This window comes from Penicillium argentinense, assembly GCF_028826775.1.
Source record: "Penicillium argentinense strain IBT 30761 chromosome Unknown utg000004l_segment0_segment0, whole genome shotgun sequence".
NCBI lineage: Eukaryota > Fungi > Ascomycota > Eurotiomycetes > Eurotiales > Aspergillaceae > Penicillium > Penicillium argentinense.
The window spans coordinates 4395481-4415731 of NW_026622663.1; the positions used below are offsets into that span (position 1 = coordinate 4395481).

The following is a 20251-nucleotide window of genomic DNA, read 5'->3' on the forward strand; positions in this document are numbered from 1 at the left end:
TGCTATAAGAGGGCATGCAATTTGAGGTGAACACATGGGAGACCTCCATTGCCGCCCGCATTTTTCAGCCCATATTTACGTGAAGACGCCTTCGCCATGTCCACCCAACAAGATGTCGAGTTCAAGACAATCGATGGAATCACCCTCCGTGGTCGGATGTACATTGCCTCGAGCAGGGGACCTGGTATTGTGATGAGTCCGGGGGTAAGTACAAACGTCTCCGTCTGACATGCTTTGGTTGACGATTGATAGTTCAACGGCGTTAAAGAGATGGTCGGGTTGCCTAACGTGGCACTCGCATTTCAGCAGGCTGGATTGACGGTTCTCATGTATGATCCTCGAACAACTGGTTTGAGCGATGGCGAACCACGCAACGACATCGACCCTTTCACACAAATCGACGACTATTCGGATGCGCTGAGCTACCTGGCTGCCCACTCGATGGTAGACCAGAGCCGGATGGGAGTATGGGGCATGTCTCTCTCGGGGGCCATCGCACTAGCTTGTGCAGCAGTTGACCCACGCGCCCGATTTGTGGTCGCTGTCTGCCCAGCTTTGGAGTATTCTTTCACCGCGGCCAAGCTGCCGGGCGTTTTGGCCAAGATTGCCAAAGATAGAGAGTCTCAAATCAAGGGAAATGACCCATTCTACCTCCCAATGCTCAACCAACAGGGAGAGAATCCAGCTGGATTCAATTTGGGGGTCGACAAAGATGCCGCTCTGAGGATTCTCAGTGCTCAGGATGAAAGCATCCCAACTCGGCAATCCATCGCCGCAAACCATGTGAATCGCACCACCATCCAGTCCTATCGGAAGCTGCTTATGTGGAGCCCTGCCCCCATACTTCGACATCTATCTGTGCCGGTGATGTTTGTAGTTCCGGAGCGGGATCAGCTCATCCCTGCTGCGGGGCAACAGGAGGTGTTCGACAAGCTCCCAGGGGAGAGTAACCAGATCCACGTTGAGCAAGGAAGGGGCCACATGGACATTCTGGAGGGCGAGCATGTCCCGGATCTGATGAGGCGGAAGGTGTCGTTCATCAACGAGGCCGTCAAAGGACAGAAACTAGCCTGAGTAGGACTAGGCACTTGCCATGCAGTCATGGCAGGCTTGCGGCGTGGAGAAGCTCCGAGCGATCAGGTGACCTGTAGCGGGAACGAAGTACGAAGTACGAAATACGATTTGCGAAGTACGAGGCTATACTGCTACTGCCACCTTTCATCCAGCTTGAGAGTATGACAACGTGATAGAATGCCAGCCATATTTTCACACATTTATTCTGTATCTCTCCTCGCAATGAGCCGCTTTTTCTTCCAAGTAACCTGAACCCCATCCTTCCCTTACGGAATTTCGATCATGGAACTGGACCCGATCCCGGCAGACGAACATCTCCAAGCGCCGAGCCCGAACGCTTCCTTAACCAGAACCCGAACGGCCTTGGAAACGTTCACCGTCCTCAGCGCGCTTTGCGCAGGCGTGTTTGTGGCTGCCCTCGATGTCACCATCATTACGACCGCATTACCCACGATCGCCAGTCATTTTCAGTCGAGCTCTGCCTATACATGGATTGGGAGCGCCTACATTTTGGCCAACACGGCCACTGTGCCCGCGTGGGGAAAAGTCTCAGATATTTGGGGCCGAAAGCCGTTGCTCCTAGTGGCCATCGGCATTTTTTTCGCCGGGAGCCTGATCTGCTCCGTCGGGAATACGATTGCTCTGTTCCTATTCGGCCGGGCCGTCCAGGGGCTGGGGGCAGCTGGCCTGATTACCCTCGTGAATATCTGCGTCAGTGATCTATTTTCCTTGAGAGACAGGGGGCTATACTTCGGTCTCATCTCTGTCGTGTGGGCCCTGGCGAGTGGGGTTGGCCCCGTCCTCGGCGGAGTATTTACCCAGAGAGCAAGGTAAGCGAACTCCGTGCAAGCCACAAGCTCCCAAACCACCCCACCTCTTTCCGTTCTTGGTGATTCTCTACCCTCTGTTTTATGGTCCCATCACGACAAATTTTCTGCATGCAGGCAAGATTGCAGTTTGCGCGATGTGTTGAGCAGTGGGGCTAGAACGCGGAGATTAAGCAGTTCGATCTCACCCACATATACTAGCATGTTATATGTTGCATTGCAGGTTGCTAACCTGTCTCTAGTTGGCGATGGTGCTTCTGGATCAATCTCCCAATCACTGGACTAGTGTTCCTTTTGCTCTGGTTCACCCTCAAGCTTGAGACTCCCAATACCCCGATTTGGAGTGGGTTGAAAGCTGTCGACTGGACCGGGTGTTTATTCGTCATTGGCAGCACTATCATGCTGTTACTTGGCCTTGACTTTGGCGGCGTCACGCACCCATGGAACTCGGCCACGGTAATCTGTCTGATTGTCTTTGCCGGTGTGCTTCTGGGTCTCTTTGTCCTCAACGAATGGAAATTGGTCAAGTACCCCGTCATTCCTTTGGTCCTGTTCCACCACCGGTCCGGTATAGCTGCGTTCTTAGTTTGCTTTTGCCATGGCTACATTTTCATGGGGGAGGCATACTACCTGCCTCTCTATTTCCAGGCGGTGCTGGGTTCCAGCCCCATCATGTCGGGAGTTTACATTCTTCCGTTTGTCTTGGCACTTACGGTATCCGCTGCACTGACAGGGCTCTTCATTCAGAAGACGGGCAAATACGTCCCGGCCGTGTGGGTGGGACTGGCCATAATGACGCTGGGGGCGGGACTACTCATCAACCTTGATACCACGGCCAATTGGGGAAAAATAATGGGATTTCAAATCATCGCTGGCGTTGGGGTCGGCCTTAACTTTGAGGGACCATTGCTAGCCCTCCAGGCTATAGTTGGGGTGGAGAATACTGCTACCGCCACTGCCACCATCGGGTTTGTGAGAACATTGTCTACGGCAGTCTCAGTCGTCATCGGTACTGTCGTGTTTCAAAACCAGATGGCACAGAAAGCCCCGGAATTAGTCTCTGTTCTCGGGCAATCACTAGCCAGTGAAATAGCAAAAGCTGCAATGGCTAGCGTTGAGATCATCAACGCCCTACCCCAGGACCAGCGGCTGGTCGCCCGACAAGCCATCTACGAGTCACTCAGAACGGTCTGGATTATGGTGCGTGACCCCCAATGCTCAAAGGATCCCCAATGCTGACAGGTGGCAGTATGTTGCATTTTCTGGAGTGGGTCTGATAGCAGGATTCTTTGTCGGCGCCCATCATCTTACTACGGAACTCAAGGCTCCCGTCCTTGGTTTGCAAGACGAGGATGAAAATTGAGTCATTGAATTTCTCAAATGTATCACTTGTATTTACACGTATGGCTCAAACTGTTCTTCGCACCATTTCCAGAACCATTGCGTACCCGCCGGGCCTGGCATAGCTGCAACAATATCTTTTCGCGGCGTACTTTGCCATTCTCGAAGCCGTCCCCACGGCATCACGTATCGTGTATCCCCAACGACCAGATCCTTCGAAAACCCTGCATACAACATTGTATGGGCGCCGAGCCTTGGGTCATGCAATGTGGGTCGTACCAACATCATGACCCACCAAGGTTGATGCTTCCACACGTCTGTATCTAGCTGACCCGGGTTTTGCGCGACACTGATAATTCCGAGCTCAGCGTACCTCTTCGATGCCTCGATGGCTAACCACCAATTCCCCACTTTCGATTGCGCATAGTCACCCGGGGGATCTTGCGTGCTCCCGCAGTTGACTCGCTCCACCTCGATCCCGCCACGAGGAGCATGCGACTCGATACTCAAACTGGCGGTCCATATGATCCTTACGGATCCAGGGGTACTATCACAGGCCGCATTTTTGAGTGACGACAGTAGTGCCTGCGTAAACATCAGAGGGGCCACGCAGTTCACCCCAATATGACCCTCGAGGCCCTGTCGTGTCTTGGTCCCAATAGGGCACCCGCCAATGCCAGCGTTATTCCACAAAATGTCCAATCGGGATTCCTGTTCGAGGAAGGTTGATGCCGATTTCGGAATGGAAGCAAGATCATTCAGGTCCAAATGGAGAAATCTGAGTTTGCCGGGTGTGCTGATGTCAGATCCCGCCGAGCTAATCACCTCCCGCATGGCCGTCGCGGCGCGTTCTTCAGACCGACAGGCCAGATAGATGGTGGCGCCAGTGGGGTATAGCTGTTTGACAAGTTCCAAGCCGAGACCTGAATTTCCTCCGGTGATCATGAACACGCGGCATGGTTGGGGGCCGACGTGTGATTCGGTGAATGTGGGCGGCGGCGGGAAATATTGAGTGTAGAAGCTGATGAGAGACCGCATGTTTTGGACACTGGGGCTAGGTAATGATGAGTGTTGGGGCCATTGCTAAAGAACGGTGTTGAGTGATTTTTTTTATAGTTGCTCAGCCCGGTCCACCCGGACTGGCGCGAGACGGGCCGTTCCCGAAGGCTTGGGTCCTTCGCAGCCCCTTCCCTATTTTGGAAACCAAGCACACGATTGACCTCTGAGACCTTGCGTTCGACCCTCCATTGTCGTGTGCCCAGGTGGTACCTGGGGACCACGCCCTCCTGCATTGCCTCATTGCAAGATCCTGCAGGCAGGCAAATACAACACCTGCATGCAGAACCCCCCCGAGGGCGACAGCGTTGGTAGGTACAGTGTTCTTACTAGCATGACTCAAGTGGACAGTCCTGTTGTTACCAGGCTTGAAATTTTCAATGAAAGCATATGAGATGGTATTTTTGCTTCCCTTTATAATAAAAGTAGGAGATGGCCTGTCTTGGACTTGACTAAACTGCCCGCTGTTCGTCAAAATGGGGGTCAAACGCATCTCGCTGTTTCTAGCGAATATTCTTCTTCCTGTCGCAGTGGTCCTGTTTGCTGGTGGGCTTTTTATGGCTCAACCACCTAGCACAATTATTCCATATGCATACAAGAATAAGACATCAGCACCATTTGACAAGGTCGTCTTCATGGTGATTGATGCTCTTCGAAGGTATGTGGATTTGCCAGTTTTATAAAACATCGCTGACCCCGAATCTTCAGTGATTTCGTGTACTCGAATCATTCTGGGTTCGAATTCACCCAAAGGTAGCTAAGCTCATCTCCTTAGCCGAATGGCCTGGAGCTAACGAATTCCAGTCTCATCCGCTCAGGGTCCGCAGTCCCATTCACCGCGCGTGCTAGCCCTCCCAGCCTTACCATTTCACGAATAAAGGCAATGACTATTGGGAGCAACCCATCATTCCTTGACGTTATACTCAACATCGCAGACGATAACGACGCATCTGATCTTTCAAATGAGGATACCTGGCTCTCGAGGCTCAAGGCTACCCTACGTGGGAAACTAGTATTCTACGGAGAGAATACCTGGCTTCAGCTATACCCAGATGTATTCGATCGGAGTGAAGGTGCTTCTGCATTTTTCGTCCCAGACTTCACAGAGATTGACAATAATATCAAAGTCCACGTCACTCCTCAGTTGAGGCTTCAAGACTGGTCTGCCTTGGTATTTCATTTTCCTGGAATGGATCATGTCGGTCATACTGGTGGGCCAACGAGGTAAAGTGGACCAGGAATGGCAAATTTCATGCTCCCTGCTTACATGTCCCAGTCCTCATATGCTTCCCAAGCAGCGGGAGATGGATCTCATTATCCAGGAGATTTATGAAGCTATTGATTCCCAGCCCCATCTACATTCGACTCTCTTTGTTGTTGCTGGTGACCATGGCATGAATCAACAAGGGAATCACGGCGGCTCCTCTGCAGGAGAAACTTCCCCGGGAATGCTCTTGATATCTCCCCGCTTCAATTCTCTTTCCACTGATAGAATTGCTCCAGCTACTCCTCATAACAGGGAGTTCGACTTCTATTCTGTTGTTCAGCAGCCTGATATTGTCCCTACACTAGCCGGCCTACTAGGCTTTCCAATTCCTACCAAGAGTGTGGGAATTTTTATGCCGCAATTTCTTCCCCTCTGGGAAGATTCTGCTGAAGGCTCACAGTTGTTACTGGAAAACGCTCATCAGTTGTTAAATCTGAGGGGAAGCAAAACTGATCCCACGAGCAACGCTGCTCTCGAGAGAATTGAGTCTCGACTTTTTATTGATCCTAACTCGACTGAAGTCATGCGTGACTTGTACCGTGTATGTTGGCAACCGTTTCCTTCATCTGGGCCTTCTCTAATTGTTTTTAGTTGTGTGATAAAATCCAGAGCGCAATGGCCACAACGACCGTGAATCCGAATTTTCGTCTTCTCTTCGCTGGTCTTTTCAGTGCATTTCTTGCGAGCATACTGCCCTACATCAGATCGAGTCACACGAAACCAGGGCTAATCCAAGCCTTTTTGCCTGTGGCTTACATTGCATTCTATACGATGGCCATGATGAATGAGAATTATGTCAAACAAGAAGATAAGTTTTGGTATCCAGTTTCGCTGCTCTGGCTAGGATATCTTGGCTATTCTAGTAACTGGGGCACTGGGATTTCTGGCCACGTCATGCCAGTTCTCCTGCAATTCTTGGTTATTTCTTGGACCCAGAGTGGAGATGCAACACATTTTTTGCCTCAGTTGATCCAGACATTTATTTCTCACTATCCAATCCTGCTGTGGATTTTGATGGGCTGGACATACATCACAGTCTCTGCTCGACTTAACAGATCACTAGCAAGCGTCAGCTCTGTCACTATTCCTCGAAAACTTCTCACAACAACGCTTGGAATACTTTCTCTTTCGTTTAAATTTGGGTCTGCGACTCTCAACAATCCCGATCTTGTCTCATTTGCCACTTCTCGGGCCCTGGGCTGGGTAAGAGAAGTGAATTTAGCACTTACCGCGAGACTCATTCTCTCCGTGTGTGGAGGTATGCTTGTTTTTTTCCTTATACAAGGACACAGGCATAAACGAATTTCAAGTAAGGTGCTTAATTTTAGGGTATTCCCCGCTCTTTGCTGATTCCGTTTCAGACATTTCTGGTATCCATTACCTTCTCACGCTCTACCTCATGATGCAATCAAGGCCGCGGAATCTTCCCCTATTTTTGATATTCCAATGGCAGTTGGATTGGCTAAGTACTGCTTTCTGTTCATCCATATACCAAGATGACCAAATTCTCATTTCAACTCCTAGTTTCGAAGAGTCAAAATCTCTCAGTCTCACAAGTTACTTTAACCACCATTATCCTCTCCCAGGCATCCTTCTTTGCATTCGGTGGTAGCAACACTATTGCTTCGATCGATTTGACAAATGGATTCAATGGTGTGGAGGCATACAACTCCATTGCAGTCGTCTTGCAGACACTTTTTGCCAATTGGGCAGGTCCTACTTGGTGGGCTTGTGGAGGAATCCGGATACTATGTGTTGTCAATCAGCCAGACCCGCCATGCACGCCTTCTCCGAGAAAGCTTGCGAAAGAAGCCATGAGCATCACGGACGATGGATCTTTTGATTTCTATATGGCCATCCAAACGACATTCGTCGCCCTCGGTCTTGCTGCGGTTATGGTTGCTTGTCTTGTCGTTCACGATACAGCCATCATGTGGACTTTTTTAGCTCCCAAGTACATTTTCGCTAGTCTATGGGTGATATTTTACCATTTGATAGTCACCGCTGGGCTATTTGGTATGATTGGAAAGGTGACGGCGGTTGCGGGCTAGATCATCTCAAAGTATTCTGCCGCCTTTAGAGATTTTATTGAGACCGACCGGTCTTGATCAATGAATGACAATATCTGATTGAAGTGCGTGACGCTAAGTGGACACTGAAGGTCTTGGGATGACATGTTCAGGGAATCATTGCAATTCTTTTATTAAGTTGGATGGTGTATTCGTGAGACTCTGAAATACACCAATAAGATCTGTCAATGTTGTTGACGTTATCTTCCAAATTTACAAATTATCTAAACCAGACAGAACGCAGTTGCTTGAACATAAATGAACATTTTCATATAGCATGAGCGAATAACTGGACTTGAGAAAAGAATTAACCCCCACCATGAATGCAGAGACCCCTCAACTCCAGCTTTTACAATCTTATCATTACAATAAAGGTCACGTTCTTCAAAACGTGAAGAATCATGAAATCTCAGTTCATGTGAAAATCGTGACATGGATAGAAAAAGGATACATGCCATTCCTGCGGCCGCCCCGGCCGTTACATAGAGACATAAGACATGAAAGATAAAATGATAAATGAAAAGCATGCCAGCAAAAACCTCGGGGAGAAGTACAAGAGTAAGCGTAACGCGGTATTGGTTCACCGGGAGAATATTTCAGGGTAGAGGGCAATAAGCAAAGCTTACGCAAGGGGTCGGGGGCTTTGCTGTTGGATATGCTGGAGAAGAGCGTCAAAGAGACGTCCGATCTGGAACAAGTTAAATTCAAACTCTTGAGACATAGTGACGGCAAGAATAATAGATCATACCTCGGGAGCCGCCTGGATGAAAGGAAGGCGGAAGAAAGAATAGCTTCGGTTCTGGAGAAGCTCTTGCAAAGTGATAATGAGGCCCCATGGGTGCGGACGGTGAACAATGAGACGCTCCAGAAGCACACGGATGATCTGCTGTCGGACATCAGATTCATCCTGCTCGGAGTAGTCGACACCAAACAAACGCAAGATGGTAAAGCTGAAGAAGTAGGTGTGACTGTTGGGGTATCGGAGCTGGTTGGCCATCGCACTCAGCAGATAGTAACGAGCCTCAGGTTGCATCATCTGGGCAAGGCTCTCAAGAAGAGCAGCATTGGTCGAATTTTCAAACACGCTGCGCGTGTTGTTCTTCGACGCATGCTCCACAGCAGCTTGTTGGCCGATATAGAGAACAAGCGCATTCACGAGCACGATGTCCACGTTGATGGGCTGATGGAACAAAGCGGTATCCCGGGGTTCATCGCTGACGACAGTGTCACAGATTTCCTGAACCACAGCCTCAGGTGCCTTATCACCCTGGAGAACGGAATCGACGACATCCTTGATATTCGCCTGGTGAAGTGGAGCAGTAATGTCGCCGGCAATCTTGGGGATTTCTCGCATTTCCTCGATGCGCTCAACCTTCAAGCCTTCGCGGAAAGGGTCTGGGAGCTTCTGGAACGAGGATGGGTAGGCACTCAGAACCAGGTTTCGGAGCTGAGCGCAATGAGCCGGAATCACATTACAAAATTGAAAGTGATTCTCAGCCACAAACTCTGGGAAATCATGGTGGAGAATCAACAAGATACGGAGCACACCCTTGTACAAGTCCTTGGCGACATAGGAGATGTTGGCCGCCTTGAGCTGCTCGCCAATATATGACAGCAACACTTGCATGATCTCGCAGTAGGGAGCCCAGCCTGCTCTCTCAGGCATATTGAGCATGTCAGACATGAACACGCGGTGGGAGACCAGGGAAAACCATCCATAGACAAATCCAGGCACGTATCGGGGTTGAAGAGAGAGAAGCTTGTTGGAAAGGGCAAAAATCATGCCCTGATGCTCCTCGTGGTGTTGGAGTTCGGCCATAGAGTATTCACACAGAATGCTAGAGAAAAGGCGGAAGAAGACTCGCTGGTTGAACGCCTCTCCGCGCATGACTTGATGGTGATTGAGGATTAAGACAAGGGTCGAGAGAATAGAGCCGAAGTAAGCGGGCTTGCTGAGGCTAACGGCGCCGGGAGTCTGGCCCTGCGACTTCACCAAAAGGATGACGAGTTTTGCGAGAGCGTCGACATATAAGAAAGCCTCGTCCAGGCTACCGTTGGGGTTCTGGCATTCTTGCTCAAAAACATTGACGGAGATGTCAATGCTGAGTCGGAAAAATAGCGCCGAATCTTCTTGCAGATTCATGACCTGGCGGTTGTGCATATCTTGGAGGAAGGCAAGGTAGGTGCGCTCGTTGGCCCCCGATGCCTTGTAGATGCCAATCCATTCCTGGAAAATGTATTGCATCTGGTCCTGCTTAGACCGAGACTGGTCGTCGAGGAGGGCGTTCACGACTTCAGGGATACCACAGTCACGCAGCTTGCGAATGATCTCCAAGGCAGGGGCAACATCGCCATCTTCAGAGAGCCACTGGCTCATGGCATCAAGGCTGCCAGAGAAGTCCGAGCGAAGAGCTGTGGGCTCGTCGTTGAAAAGGACACGATTCATCAGGTTGTCAAGAAGCTCCAGTGCGCTGACGTTCCTTTGCAGAATGAGGCGAGTAAGAACCATATCCACTCTACGGATGTCTAAAAGGCCCGCTTCAATGAGAGCTACAGTAACGGGAACGTTGAACATGTGCTCATCATCAACTTCTGCAAGGAGAGCCCAAGTGTATCGCGCGATCAATGAAGACATGTCGCAAAGCTTGGCGAGAAGATGCACGAGAACTTCGATCTCCAGAGTCTCTGTTGATTGACCGTAAAGGGTTGTGCAGACCTTGAGCGAGGTCAATCGAGCAAGCTCTTCGCCGTTGGGAGCAGCCAAGATGGTACGCAGGGCTTGGTTGTATTCCTGGAGAACAGCGCTGTCACGGCCGAGATCCTTCACACGCTCTTCAGGGGCGTTGCGAGCAGACTGCTGGAGCTCTGAAATAAGAGATTCAACGCGTTCTCGGGGGCTTTGAGCATCAAGCAACCCGTTTGTATGGACCGGTAACTGGGAAACGGCGAGTTGGGCCTGAGGAGTACGGTGGGGAACAGCAGGCTGCTCGGCGGGAGTCGAGAGGTTGGGGATAGCGGGGTAAGTGTCTTGGAGGACGTCTGGAAGTTGACGACCGGAGTCTGTGGAAACGCTTTGGGGGTGGTGAGCTGTAGCGGTTCCACGTGACAGACGTGCAAACTCCTCGTAGATTGCCAACTGTTCATGGTTGAGCCCACCGGGAGTCTGCCGGTAGGGCTCCGGAATGAAAAGCCCCCAGCGGTTCATTGAAGGGTCAATGAACGGCTCATTGGGGCGGGTAGCAAGATGGCGTCTACGAGCCTCCAGTTGAGCCTCAATGACCTTCTCAATTTCAGGGACAGACTTGTCCTCCGCAGCCTTCTCCACAATGCCACAAGCAGCATCAAGGTTATCGTTCACGCACATCAAAATCAGACCCTCTGGCATAGGCTGATCAGAGTACTCCTGCTGGATCATGCGAATGTAGTTGGTCATGCTGACCTTCAGCGGCTCTTTGCAAGTGACGAGAGCGAGATTGCCGGCAAGTTGGCGAACCATGATGCCAGCGGCATGACGGAACTTCTCCTCATCGGGTTCCATAGCAAAGTCTTTCGATACAAGTTGAACTGTGGAAATGGAGGCAATGGTGACAGAGCGCTCCACCACGGGAGTAATAATCTCGGCAATAGCGCGTTCAACGGCCGTGTGCACAATCTGCCTCAGGACGCCGGCATCAACCATGCTGCTCGCCGACGGAGGCAAAACAAGGATCTTGTCAAGGCTAGGCAGCGTTGACATGATAGCGGCAGGCGATAGTCGCTCGCTCCGAATGCCTTGGCTCAGAGAGGTGAGGGCCATATCCTCGAAGGCCTCCAGACCCTCTGGGATATTGGATGTCGACAAGGTCTCTTCGCCATGTGAAGTGCGGTCACGAATACCGGTAGAAGGTTCGATGGTCTTGTGGTCAAGGTCAAGGTCTTTGCAAAGAACTTCAATTTCGAATTTCAGATTGAGCTTCAACTCAGCGAAATGGTAAAGCTCTAGCAGAAGACCTAAAATGTCCATAAGCCACGGGTTGGGAGGTTTGAAGACAGTTGACTTTGTGGCTTGAACCAAAACCTTGCAGGTAAAGGGAATAGTAATCATGAGTCGCGAACTGTCATAGCCTTCCAAAAGCAAGCCTTTGAAAAAGATGTTTTTGTGCTTGATGGGTTTGTCTCTGGCAATGGTCAATGAGCCAAGCCATGCACCGAGGTTCTTGAGATGTCCCCGGTCTTGGGACGAGGTCAAGGTGGCTTCAGAGTTCATAATCTTCGCAACGCTGACGTAGGTTTCCCTGAGAACCTCAGCCCAGAGTATTTTGTCACCGATACGGTCAAGAAGATCAAGGTACAGTTGTTGGAAATTGGGCTGTAGCTTGGCGCGCTCCTCGACAAGATAGGCAGCAAACCACTGGTGGTGCTGGTCACGCAACACTTCGCGCAAGTCGTGCAGTTTTTCTTCGATGTTTTTCTCCGAGACATTGTTCAACACAAACAGGATCTTGTCCTGAATGTCCTCATCCGGATCCTCGTAGAGCTCCGACCGAAGGGGAGCATCAACTTGAATCGAGCGGAATCGCCGAGATGTACCGTCGTTCGCGGAGCTATCTTCCAAGTTGCCATTGGATCGGATAGGGCCACCAAGATCATCGAATGTGTTGTCAGAGTTCTCATGACTCCCACCTTGCTCTCGGACAACTTCTTCGGCTTTCTGGAAAATGGGTGTCCCTGCAAGACTGGGAATTTGCAGAAGCAAGTGACAGAATCCGGCCCATTCTGGAAGACGACCAATGAGCTGTTCAATGGCCTCAACGCCAAATTTGTACATTGGGTTGTGGACCTCGTGTTCTCTGACGGCCTCCAAGATCATTCCGAGACCGACCTTGAGCGTAATGCCGTCAACCAGGCGGAAATTGATGATTCCGCCAAACATGACGGCAGTCTTCGTCAGAGCTTCGAGGGGGTATTCATGATAGCAGTGGTACTCATCCACAAGACCATGTACCATGCAAGCAAAGAGATCTTGCTCATCGGGCTCACGGGACAGCTTATACTTTCGCATAAGCTCCAGCATCTCGCGCAGCGACAGCTCCTCATGGTACATCTTGCCAAACAAGTCTTGCATCTGCTTATCGACGGATTCAGGTAACGTATTCCCATTCTCTCCGTTCGCATCGATGATATCGTCGAATCCTTCGCCATAATTTATGAGGCGAGGATAGGTCTGGATGCAGAAGCGCTGGGTGGGTGTGACATTCTCGCGATCGCCAACATACTCTTCCAACACAGACAGAAGAGTATACACGGTCTTCACAGACAGGCTGACCATTTGAGGCGCCGGCTGTTCCTTGCGCTGGACATGCAACTCGTCCTCGGCCTTGATTCTCAAGTACTTGGACAAAAGTCCCCCCATGTCCATGCCACCCTTTTGCGATGCGTTGCGAACCCAATACTCGAGGTCAAATGAGCCCTTACGATGGCAATAGCAAGCAAGGTCGAGTGCGAGCCCGTTTGTGAAACCGAGCAGATAGTCAAGCCATCCATATGCCGTTGCATGTTCATATATCGCAGTTGTGGCGGTTGGGTCCTGGGTAAAGGTAGCGAATAGCTGCTCCGAGACCCATTGTCGATCTTGACGCCAAGCTCCATAAAGGGCTAATTGGTATCCATCTTCTTGCTTGGATATGAACACAACAAAGGTTCGGAGAACGAAGTTCTGCTGTACAGCTGTCCATTTCTGCGGTATGGCGAGAGCGGAAACAAGGAATACCGGGAGATCGTGTTGAAGAACAGCTTTGATGAGCAGCTGGCTTTCCACCGCTCCCCATGATGCTGAGGAGAATAGAGCACAGTCGAAAATGGCCTTTATGGCATCCATAGATCGTAAAGGTGACTTGGCTGCGCGCTCACCTTGCAATTTCACGATCTCGGGTGCGTCGTCGAAAAAGTCGCCAGGGAAAGTCGCACGAAGGTTTGGAATCTGAGAAGCATCTGTGCGAGAGGCCACAAAGGCCGTCAGGAATGAGATTTGGGCATCGCGGTGCTCCCAATCTCCACCCCACAGTTTCTGAACATCCAGGGAGCTGTCATCCAAGGCAACAGTGGTAAGAAGGCTATAGAGCTTAGTGAACTGCTTCGGATCCACTCTCAAACCTTCACGATCAAAGTTTCGAAAAACAAGCGGCCACTTAATCTGTTTATCGGCATATGCGTTCATGAACGTCTCCATAGAAAATTGTTGACAGTGTTGCGACAAGACCATGAAGAGAAGAGCGCTGGCGAGCTGTTCCTCGCCCCAGCCATCTGGCCCTGCTGCATTGATGATTTCAGAGATCACCTCCACATTCACGGTTGCACGTGGCCCCTTGGAGTGAAGCTGTCGCACAAGGGTATATCGAGGGGCGACAAAATTGAACATTTGGAGGGCGGAGGAGACTTCGGAAGGCATGTCCAGGCTCAGTTTCTGGTATCGTAGGTTCACAGCATAGACCAGCTTGGCCTTGACATCGTCGGTGAAGTTTCGAGGAGGGTAAAGGATGAATCGTTCAATCGTCATTCCGAGGAAGGAACTAGGGAGTTCCTTGGTTGCTTCGGATGGGCTCGCTAAGCTTTGAAGGAAGGGGCCAGTCGAGTTCGAAAGAATAGCATCGGCTTATGATGTCTATTAGCAAATACAGTGCAAAGGAAACAAATAAGGAAGGAACACACCTTTCGCGCGAAGATCTGATTTATTCGTCAACTTGAAGGCCAGCGCGAGAGCGACCTTCACAATGGGATCAAGACGGAAATGATCCAAAAAGGTTGACAGATCAAAATCACGGAAAATGTCGCCCTCGAATGTGTCGACCGTCTCCGCAATCTTCTGTGCTTGTTCAATGTCCGAGGAAACCTTTTGCATTTCCTGAACTAGGAGAGGATAATTGCCGGCATTCTCGACGGACTTGTTGACGCCCGGAAAGATCTGAGGGGCATTGCCTGTAAGAAGGCGACGAAAGTACTTTGAGAAGACCTCCATTCCGTTGGATGTAACAAGCTAATGGACGCTGTCAGCGATCATATGGCGAGTCGTAGACGCCTCGAACGTATAGCTTACCTTGTGGATTTGAGCAGCCTTGGTTTCCCACTTTTCTTTCCCCTCTTTCTCGGTGATCGAGTCTAGCAGGAGAAATACCTGAGCGATCGAAATTTTGGTGAGGGATGATTGGCTTGAATGAGCGGCGGCCGAGCCTGACTTGTCGGAAGCAAAACCCGTGGGTGAATTCACAGTTGTGCCGGATGACAGTGGTGAGAAAGCGACACCTCTAGAAGATCCCGGCCCACCACCTCCCCCAGATCCTCCACTGCCCGGGATGGAACCTGTTGTAGAGGCGAAATGAGACCCTGCTGAAGGGGTATGTGCGCGGAATTTGGGCGAGGAGAGCGACGGTGTCTGCTGTGCGCCCGATTGCAGCGAGGTGAATGGAGAGGGCACAGGCTTCGGGCTGCCCCCTGAAAGACCCCTGGTGGAGCTCAGGACAGCAGAGAAGGATGAGGGAGTCGAAACCCCAGGGCCTGGCTCTTGGCCCCGGGAAGATGCTGTGGGAGCGGTAGAGGAGGAAAGGTTGGTCGCGAGAGGAGTCAAACCACGACGAATGCCGGACTGTGACGTGGACCGACCCCAGGCACCAATCTCAGGTCTGGACGAAGAGGGCTTATCGGTGCCGGAAGCAATCGACGATTGGGCGGAAGGGTGAGGGGGAGGGAAGGTCATCTAGGAGACGCGATCATTTGATCTAAAGGTCCACAGACAGATTTTTTGGTGGGCGCAGTAGACGATATCGAGGTAGTTCACCGATCGTATGAGTTATGGTGTGGTTTGGAGAGTTGGAAGGGTGAACGGGGGACGGATAAGAGGGTGATGTGGAAGAGGAATGGATGGCGATGCGATGGAGAGGTTGGCGGATGTGTGCAGGTGCGAGGAGGTGGAAGTGTTGATGCCTGAGGCTCCGACGGGGGAGCTCGGGCAGTCGGGCAGAGCTGCAACCATGTATGACTCGAAGGATTGAGCCGTGTGATCTGAGTGCTAGACGCTTCGATGATCGGGCTGTACATCTACTGGTCTTGCCACACGATAAGATGTGCTCGATTCTACGACGAATCCGCTCTTCTGTCCATGCTCAATGTCAGTCGCGTGTCTCCAGGCCATCGCATCGAGTTCTGTCATGTGACTTGTTTTAGATTAGTCATATATGCACGGATCTGTACGATCTTTGGCAGTTGCTCTGCAGGCCCCCACCTGAAGAACGATCCTAGTTACAATGAGGCATTGTATTTGATCGAAATCCATGCATATGAGTTGGGACCCTATCATGCCTTCGAAAAGTATAATTGCTGCTTTCCTAACAATTGCAGATGTCCTGAATGTTCATATCCATTATATTTTATAAATGCCGTTGGATTTCGACCTCGTTCGACCACTATCGTAGATGTTTACAACACATGAATCATAGCAATAATGACTTTCGAGTTGTTGTACAACAATTTATTCTTTGCGAGGGAGCGAGTTGAAGTGATTGTAATGTTTCACATGTGATGTCCACGTCTGCCAAGCAGCGTATCGCAATTGCTTTCATGGGGTTTCCGCAAATGTACCTACCACCAATATTGGTGGTGCTCGGGATAATCACATCCATGGATATAATGTATATGTGATACATTACTGTGTATGCCGGATGCAGGTTATGTCACTTCACAGGTGTTAAATCCATTCAATATGAACAATAAATCAGAAGTCATGGTGGCATCAACCAAGCATGAAATTTTAAAATTGCGAATTCCGTTGTGCAGTATTCCAGCAACGGCCATCATCGTTTACGCTGACGCTAAGAATTGATGGCGGCTGGATCGTACGAAGCACTACTACGGGTGCTATGGCCGCGGATGATTGATTTAGCTCATCGGCGGTTCTTTGCCTTGGGTTGTTGCAGGATTTAAACAGGCTACAAGACCAGGGTAATCATGATATTTACCCATCTGAATTTCACATGGGCATAGAAAAATGATATTGTCATCGAGAGATGCTAACACACGGCAGGATGAGGCTCTTGGCTCTCAAAAGAAGTTAATAGACAGCGCAACAGTCAATTGAAATCAGATATTTCAGAAGCCGAGCCACAAAAGTCATCCAATGAACGCCAGAGAAAGGTTGATGTCACTCAGCCTTCAACAGTAAATCTCATATATAACCCGATAGTAGAAGAGAATGTGCGCAAAAAAAAAAAAAAAAAAAAAGAGGACCATATCGTGTCGCAAGATATCGCACGGGAACGTAGCATGGAAAGAAAACACGATGCACGAGTTTGCAGAGCAGCCCATCGGGCCCGTAGATTCGGACAAGAAAAAAATAAATTCACACATTGGAAAGAGAAGACAATCGTGTGCACATGAGCCGATGCAAGTTTGAAGGCTGATTTAACGCCAACGCCAGAATCCTAGACCGAAAGACCAAAATGAAGAACAAGTTATCCCGCTCGAACGTCAGAGAATAGCACTTAATCGCTGAAAGAGAGACAATAACAGGGCGTGGCGTATTGCGCCCTCGCCGTGTATGTCTGAGAGCCCCCTTCACTGTTGATATATGTTGTTGTCGGGGTAGGCTCATTCTCTTTAATACTTATGACATTTTCGGGGATAGGCGATGCATGGCCTAAAGAGTCCACTTGCATTTGTTGGCAATAAGGAGCGGATGCTCCTGCTTGGTCCCGGCGTTCATCCCACTTGATCTTTCGTGGGTAGTCTGAGATCGGGTCATCCCGTTTCAAATGTGCGGTTGCGGTGCTGGCAGTCATATCGCCATCAGTGGTGGCAGTGGCGTCGGTGGAAGTGTCTGATGTCGTTTGGTTGACATAGATGAAGAACTCCATCTGTGTTTGATTCCACCAGCAGAACCAAGGCTTTTCACCAGGCTGTGCAACTCCCTTGCGGCTAAGTAGGCTAGACACGAAGGAATCGTCTCCCGGCCATGACCGAGCCGATATCGAACTGCCCTGGAACTTTGACTCCGGAACGACAACTAGCTTATCAAATTTGGCAACGAAGAAAAGAGCAGGACCTAGACTGGTGTCGCTGGTATCAATCGCCATGCCCAATGGAATGGTAGGCTGGGTCATGTAGGGCGGCTGAGGGCCATAGGTATAGCTCGATGTTGGCGTAGGGTTGGGGAAAATGATAGAGTGATGACCATTGCTACCCTCATCAATGGTAATCTCGATATTATTCGGCTTGTTCATGCACATCCACGCACTCTTCAGTGTGTCATCCTCGACACACATGCCCGACGAGTTCTTCAGCATTGCAGGAACGTAGAATGTGCCAGTCGGCGCCGAACGAAGGTTGGTGGGAGTACTTGTCATCGTAGAGTAGTCCTTTTGAGGAGACGCAGTTACTGTGACAATATGGGGACCGCTCGTTTGAGCCTCCGCTTGCTTGTCGGCTTCCGCGGCGCGTTTTGTGCCCAGGACACCGCCGATGACACCTCCAATGGAACCTCCGATCAACATAACTGTGCAGATGAGAACAAGAGTCCAAACGGGAAGTCCGCAGCATGCGGTCTTCTTCCCTTTCTGCTTGAGCTTCTCCTCAAAAGCCATGATACCCGTCGCCGCGCCCGCTCTTTGGCCCCCACTGCGATCATTATTCCCATTGTTTCCGTTGTTCCCGGAGCTTCCGGAATAATCAGCAACGAGAGCCCTTGAGGATGTTTCCGAGACGGGCGGCTCCCTTGAAAGGGAATTAAGCTGCTGGTGGTCTTCTGGCGAGTGATTCATGTCGGCCATATTCTCTGGGGTTGGAGGCTTCGGAATCACCCCTGTTGGATATCTTGAGTAAGGTGGTAGTGGTTCCGTGTGACCGTCTGGTCCGATAATGTCCCCTACATCATCATCGCGACGGCTAGGGGGTGGTTGATATGGTGGGTTGTGTCCAGGGAAGCCGACCGGGATGACGTCGTCATCCATCCCTTCCTCAACGACGTTCTGGGTATACATCGCATAAGGGTGCTGGGGGCCATTTGTTTCGCTCAGGGGGCGATCGGGTTGACGGATAGTAGATGTACTTCCGACACTGGGTGACCGACTAACGCCCACCTGAGGATACATGCCATAAGGGTGACTGGGACCGGTGGCTCCGGTGTAGGGGCTCAGGGCCCGGGGTATCGAGAAACGGGAAGACACGCTTTGATTTCGCTGGACTGCGAAGGGAGAGTTGTTGACTGAGTTGACAGAATTACGGTTGTTGGCGAAGTTGCCTACCCCCTTCTGGGGTAGACTTGATCGGTGGGCCTCCTCGAAGGAGACCCGGGCGTCATCACCAAAGGGGTTCTCATTTTCCGTCGTTGCCGTGCTGACCGTCTTCTGAGGGTGATGGATCGATCGGAGAGTCGTGGAGGAGGCAATAGAGGCGGGGCTAGGGGCGCGGTCGATCTGGTCGGCATCGATGGGTTCCAGGGAGTATTCGTCCGAGAAGACATTGGGGTTGGAGACGCGTGAAGTGCGACCGAAGGAGTGGCGAGGCATCGAATCGCGAGTCTGTCCCTGAGACAGGCGTGGTGTCTGGGACGACCGTGAAGCCGAGCGAGAGTGGTCGGATGAGATGTGTCCAGACATGTCTCCTTGTTACGGCAGCCCTGTCGGGCCACCTCTCGATTCGGTTTCAATCCGTTTCACAGGCGGTCGAGAGAAGCGGAACGGACGACACGAATAAATCGTCGAGGCGAGGCGTGGTGTTCTTCGAGAGCGAGAGGGCGAAGAACCAGGGCGTAACGATGGGTCGGGACGGCGAGGAGATGGATGATGAGGTGAGAGGGAGAAGGAGAGAACGGCCTCCCGACTGAGTTTGAGACTTAGTGTGACGGCGGCAATACGTCGGGGAGGGGTGTTGTCCGGGTGTTCAGTACGCACCGCCTGAAACCGACGGTAATTTACGCTCCCAGATGGTGACCCAGCAATTCGACTTCTTGCCATGCCCTCGTCCTTGCCTTCTACATTTTCGATGCTACGCTTTCTCTTGCCAGACCCTGCCCATGGAGTCCCCATGGACCTGAAAGGGGACCCTTCAACCGGGCGCGATCGACTGGGACCTCCTCCGTGTGCGCTACGGCCACTAGGGTGACCAGACTAACGACTAGGTCTCCTCCGGCTGCACGCAGTGGGTCTGCGCATCGCCACCCACCCCCAGGCCTGGGAAAACGCAGTCTCTGATGTTGTCACCGAAGCCTAGACTTCCGACCTGCGGCATGCTGCTGTTTATGCCTCCTTTTGGTCCTCTCTTCTTCTCTTCCTGTGTTCAGCTCCCCGAATGGCTGCAGGTATTTCTTGGAAAGTACATAGCCAAGTTCTCGCATTTACGCATGCGCTCGGCCTGGCTACCAGTTCAAAGTGCCGAAGAACCGGACTCTTACCGTATGATGGTGGACCATGCTCGGCGTTCCTCCAGGGGCGGTTCTCACCATCTCGTTCCACTCGGGAAGTGCAGACCAAACCTTGGCTGCCAGGACATCCACCGACGTATGAAAAACTCAATCTTGGCCGACGGGGGTTTCCCACGACCACTCGCATGCAGCCAGCATTGGCGGATATCTCGGATCGTGCATACCTGAACAC

The 20251-nt window shown here is 51.1% G+C and overlaps 7 protein-coding genes across 7 annotated transcripts; 4 read left to right on the plus strand and 3 right to left on the minus strand.

The window, feature by feature from the left end:
- Positions 1 to 96: 96 nt before the first annotated feature.
- On the plus strand, positions 97 to 1074 carry fma-AT (acetyltransferase fmaC; the record flags this gene model as incomplete). Its single annotated transcript, XM_056617062.1, has 2 exons — positions 97 to 204; positions 253 to 1074. The coding sequence occupies 2 exons, from the start codon at positions 97 to 99 to the stop codon at positions 1072 to 1074; spliced, it is 930 nt and encodes a 309-aa protein (XP_056477419.1).
- Positions 1075 to 1356: 282 nt separating this feature from the next.
- N7532_004569 (MDR family MFS transporter) lies at positions 1357 to 3264 on the plus strand (the record flags this gene model as incomplete). The annotated part of the gene is made up of 3 exons (XM_056617063.1): positions 1357 to 1904; positions 2144 to 3101; positions 3151 to 3264. The coding sequence occupies 3 exons, from the start codon at positions 1357 to 1359 to the stop codon at positions 3262 to 3264; spliced, it is 1620 nt and encodes a 539-aa protein (XP_056477420.1).
- A 32-nt stretch (positions 3265 to 3296) lies between these two features.
- On the minus strand, positions 3297 to 4280 carry N7532_004570 (uncharacterized protein; the record flags this gene model as incomplete). The annotated part of the gene is made up of 1 exon (XM_056617064.1): positions 3297 to 4280. One exon carries the CDS (start codon positions 4278 to 4280, stop codon positions 3297 to 3299), a length of 984 nt encoding a protein of 327 aa, XP_056477421.1.
- A 494-nt stretch (positions 4281 to 4774) lies between these two features.
- Positions 4775 to 7616, plus strand: N7532_004571 (uncharacterized protein; the record flags this gene model as incomplete). The annotated part of the gene is made up of 6 exons (XM_056617065.1): positions 4775 to 4956; positions 5007 to 5051; positions 5103 to 5522; positions 5575 to 6106; positions 6157 to 6894; positions 7062 to 7616. The coding sequence occupies 6 exons, from the start codon at positions 4775 to 4777 to the stop codon at positions 7614 to 7616; spliced, it is 2472 nt and encodes an 823-aa protein (XP_056477422.1).
- A 640-nt stretch (positions 7617 to 8256) lies between these two features.
- N7532_004572 (CCR4-NOT core subunit CDC39) lies at positions 8257 to 15363 on the minus strand (the record flags this gene model as incomplete). Its single annotated transcript, XM_056617066.1, has 4 exons — positions 8257 to 8322; positions 8383 to 14264; positions 14322 to 14646; positions 14707 to 15363. The coding sequence occupies 4 exons, from the start codon at positions 15361 to 15363 to the stop codon at positions 8257 to 8259; spliced, it is 6930 nt and encodes a 2309-aa protein (XP_056477423.1).
- Positions 15364 to 17143: 1780 nt separating this feature from the next.
- On the minus strand, positions 17144 to 19255 carry N7532_004573 (uncharacterized protein; the record flags this gene model as incomplete). Its single annotated transcript, XM_056617067.1, has 1 exon — positions 17144 to 19255. One exon carries the CDS (start codon positions 19253 to 19255, stop codon positions 17144 to 17146), a length of 2112 nt encoding a protein of 703 aa, XP_056477424.1.
- N7532_004574 (uncharacterized protein) lies at positions 19237 to 19868 on the plus strand (the record flags this gene model as incomplete). Its single annotated transcript, XM_056617068.1, has 4 exons — positions 19237 to 19446; positions 19496 to 19541; positions 19582 to 19737; positions 19777 to 19868. 4 exons carry the CDS (start codon positions 19237 to 19239, stop codon positions 19866 to 19868), a joined length of 504 nt encoding a protein of 167 aa, XP_056477425.1.
- Positions 19869 to 20251: the final 383 nt, after the last annotated feature.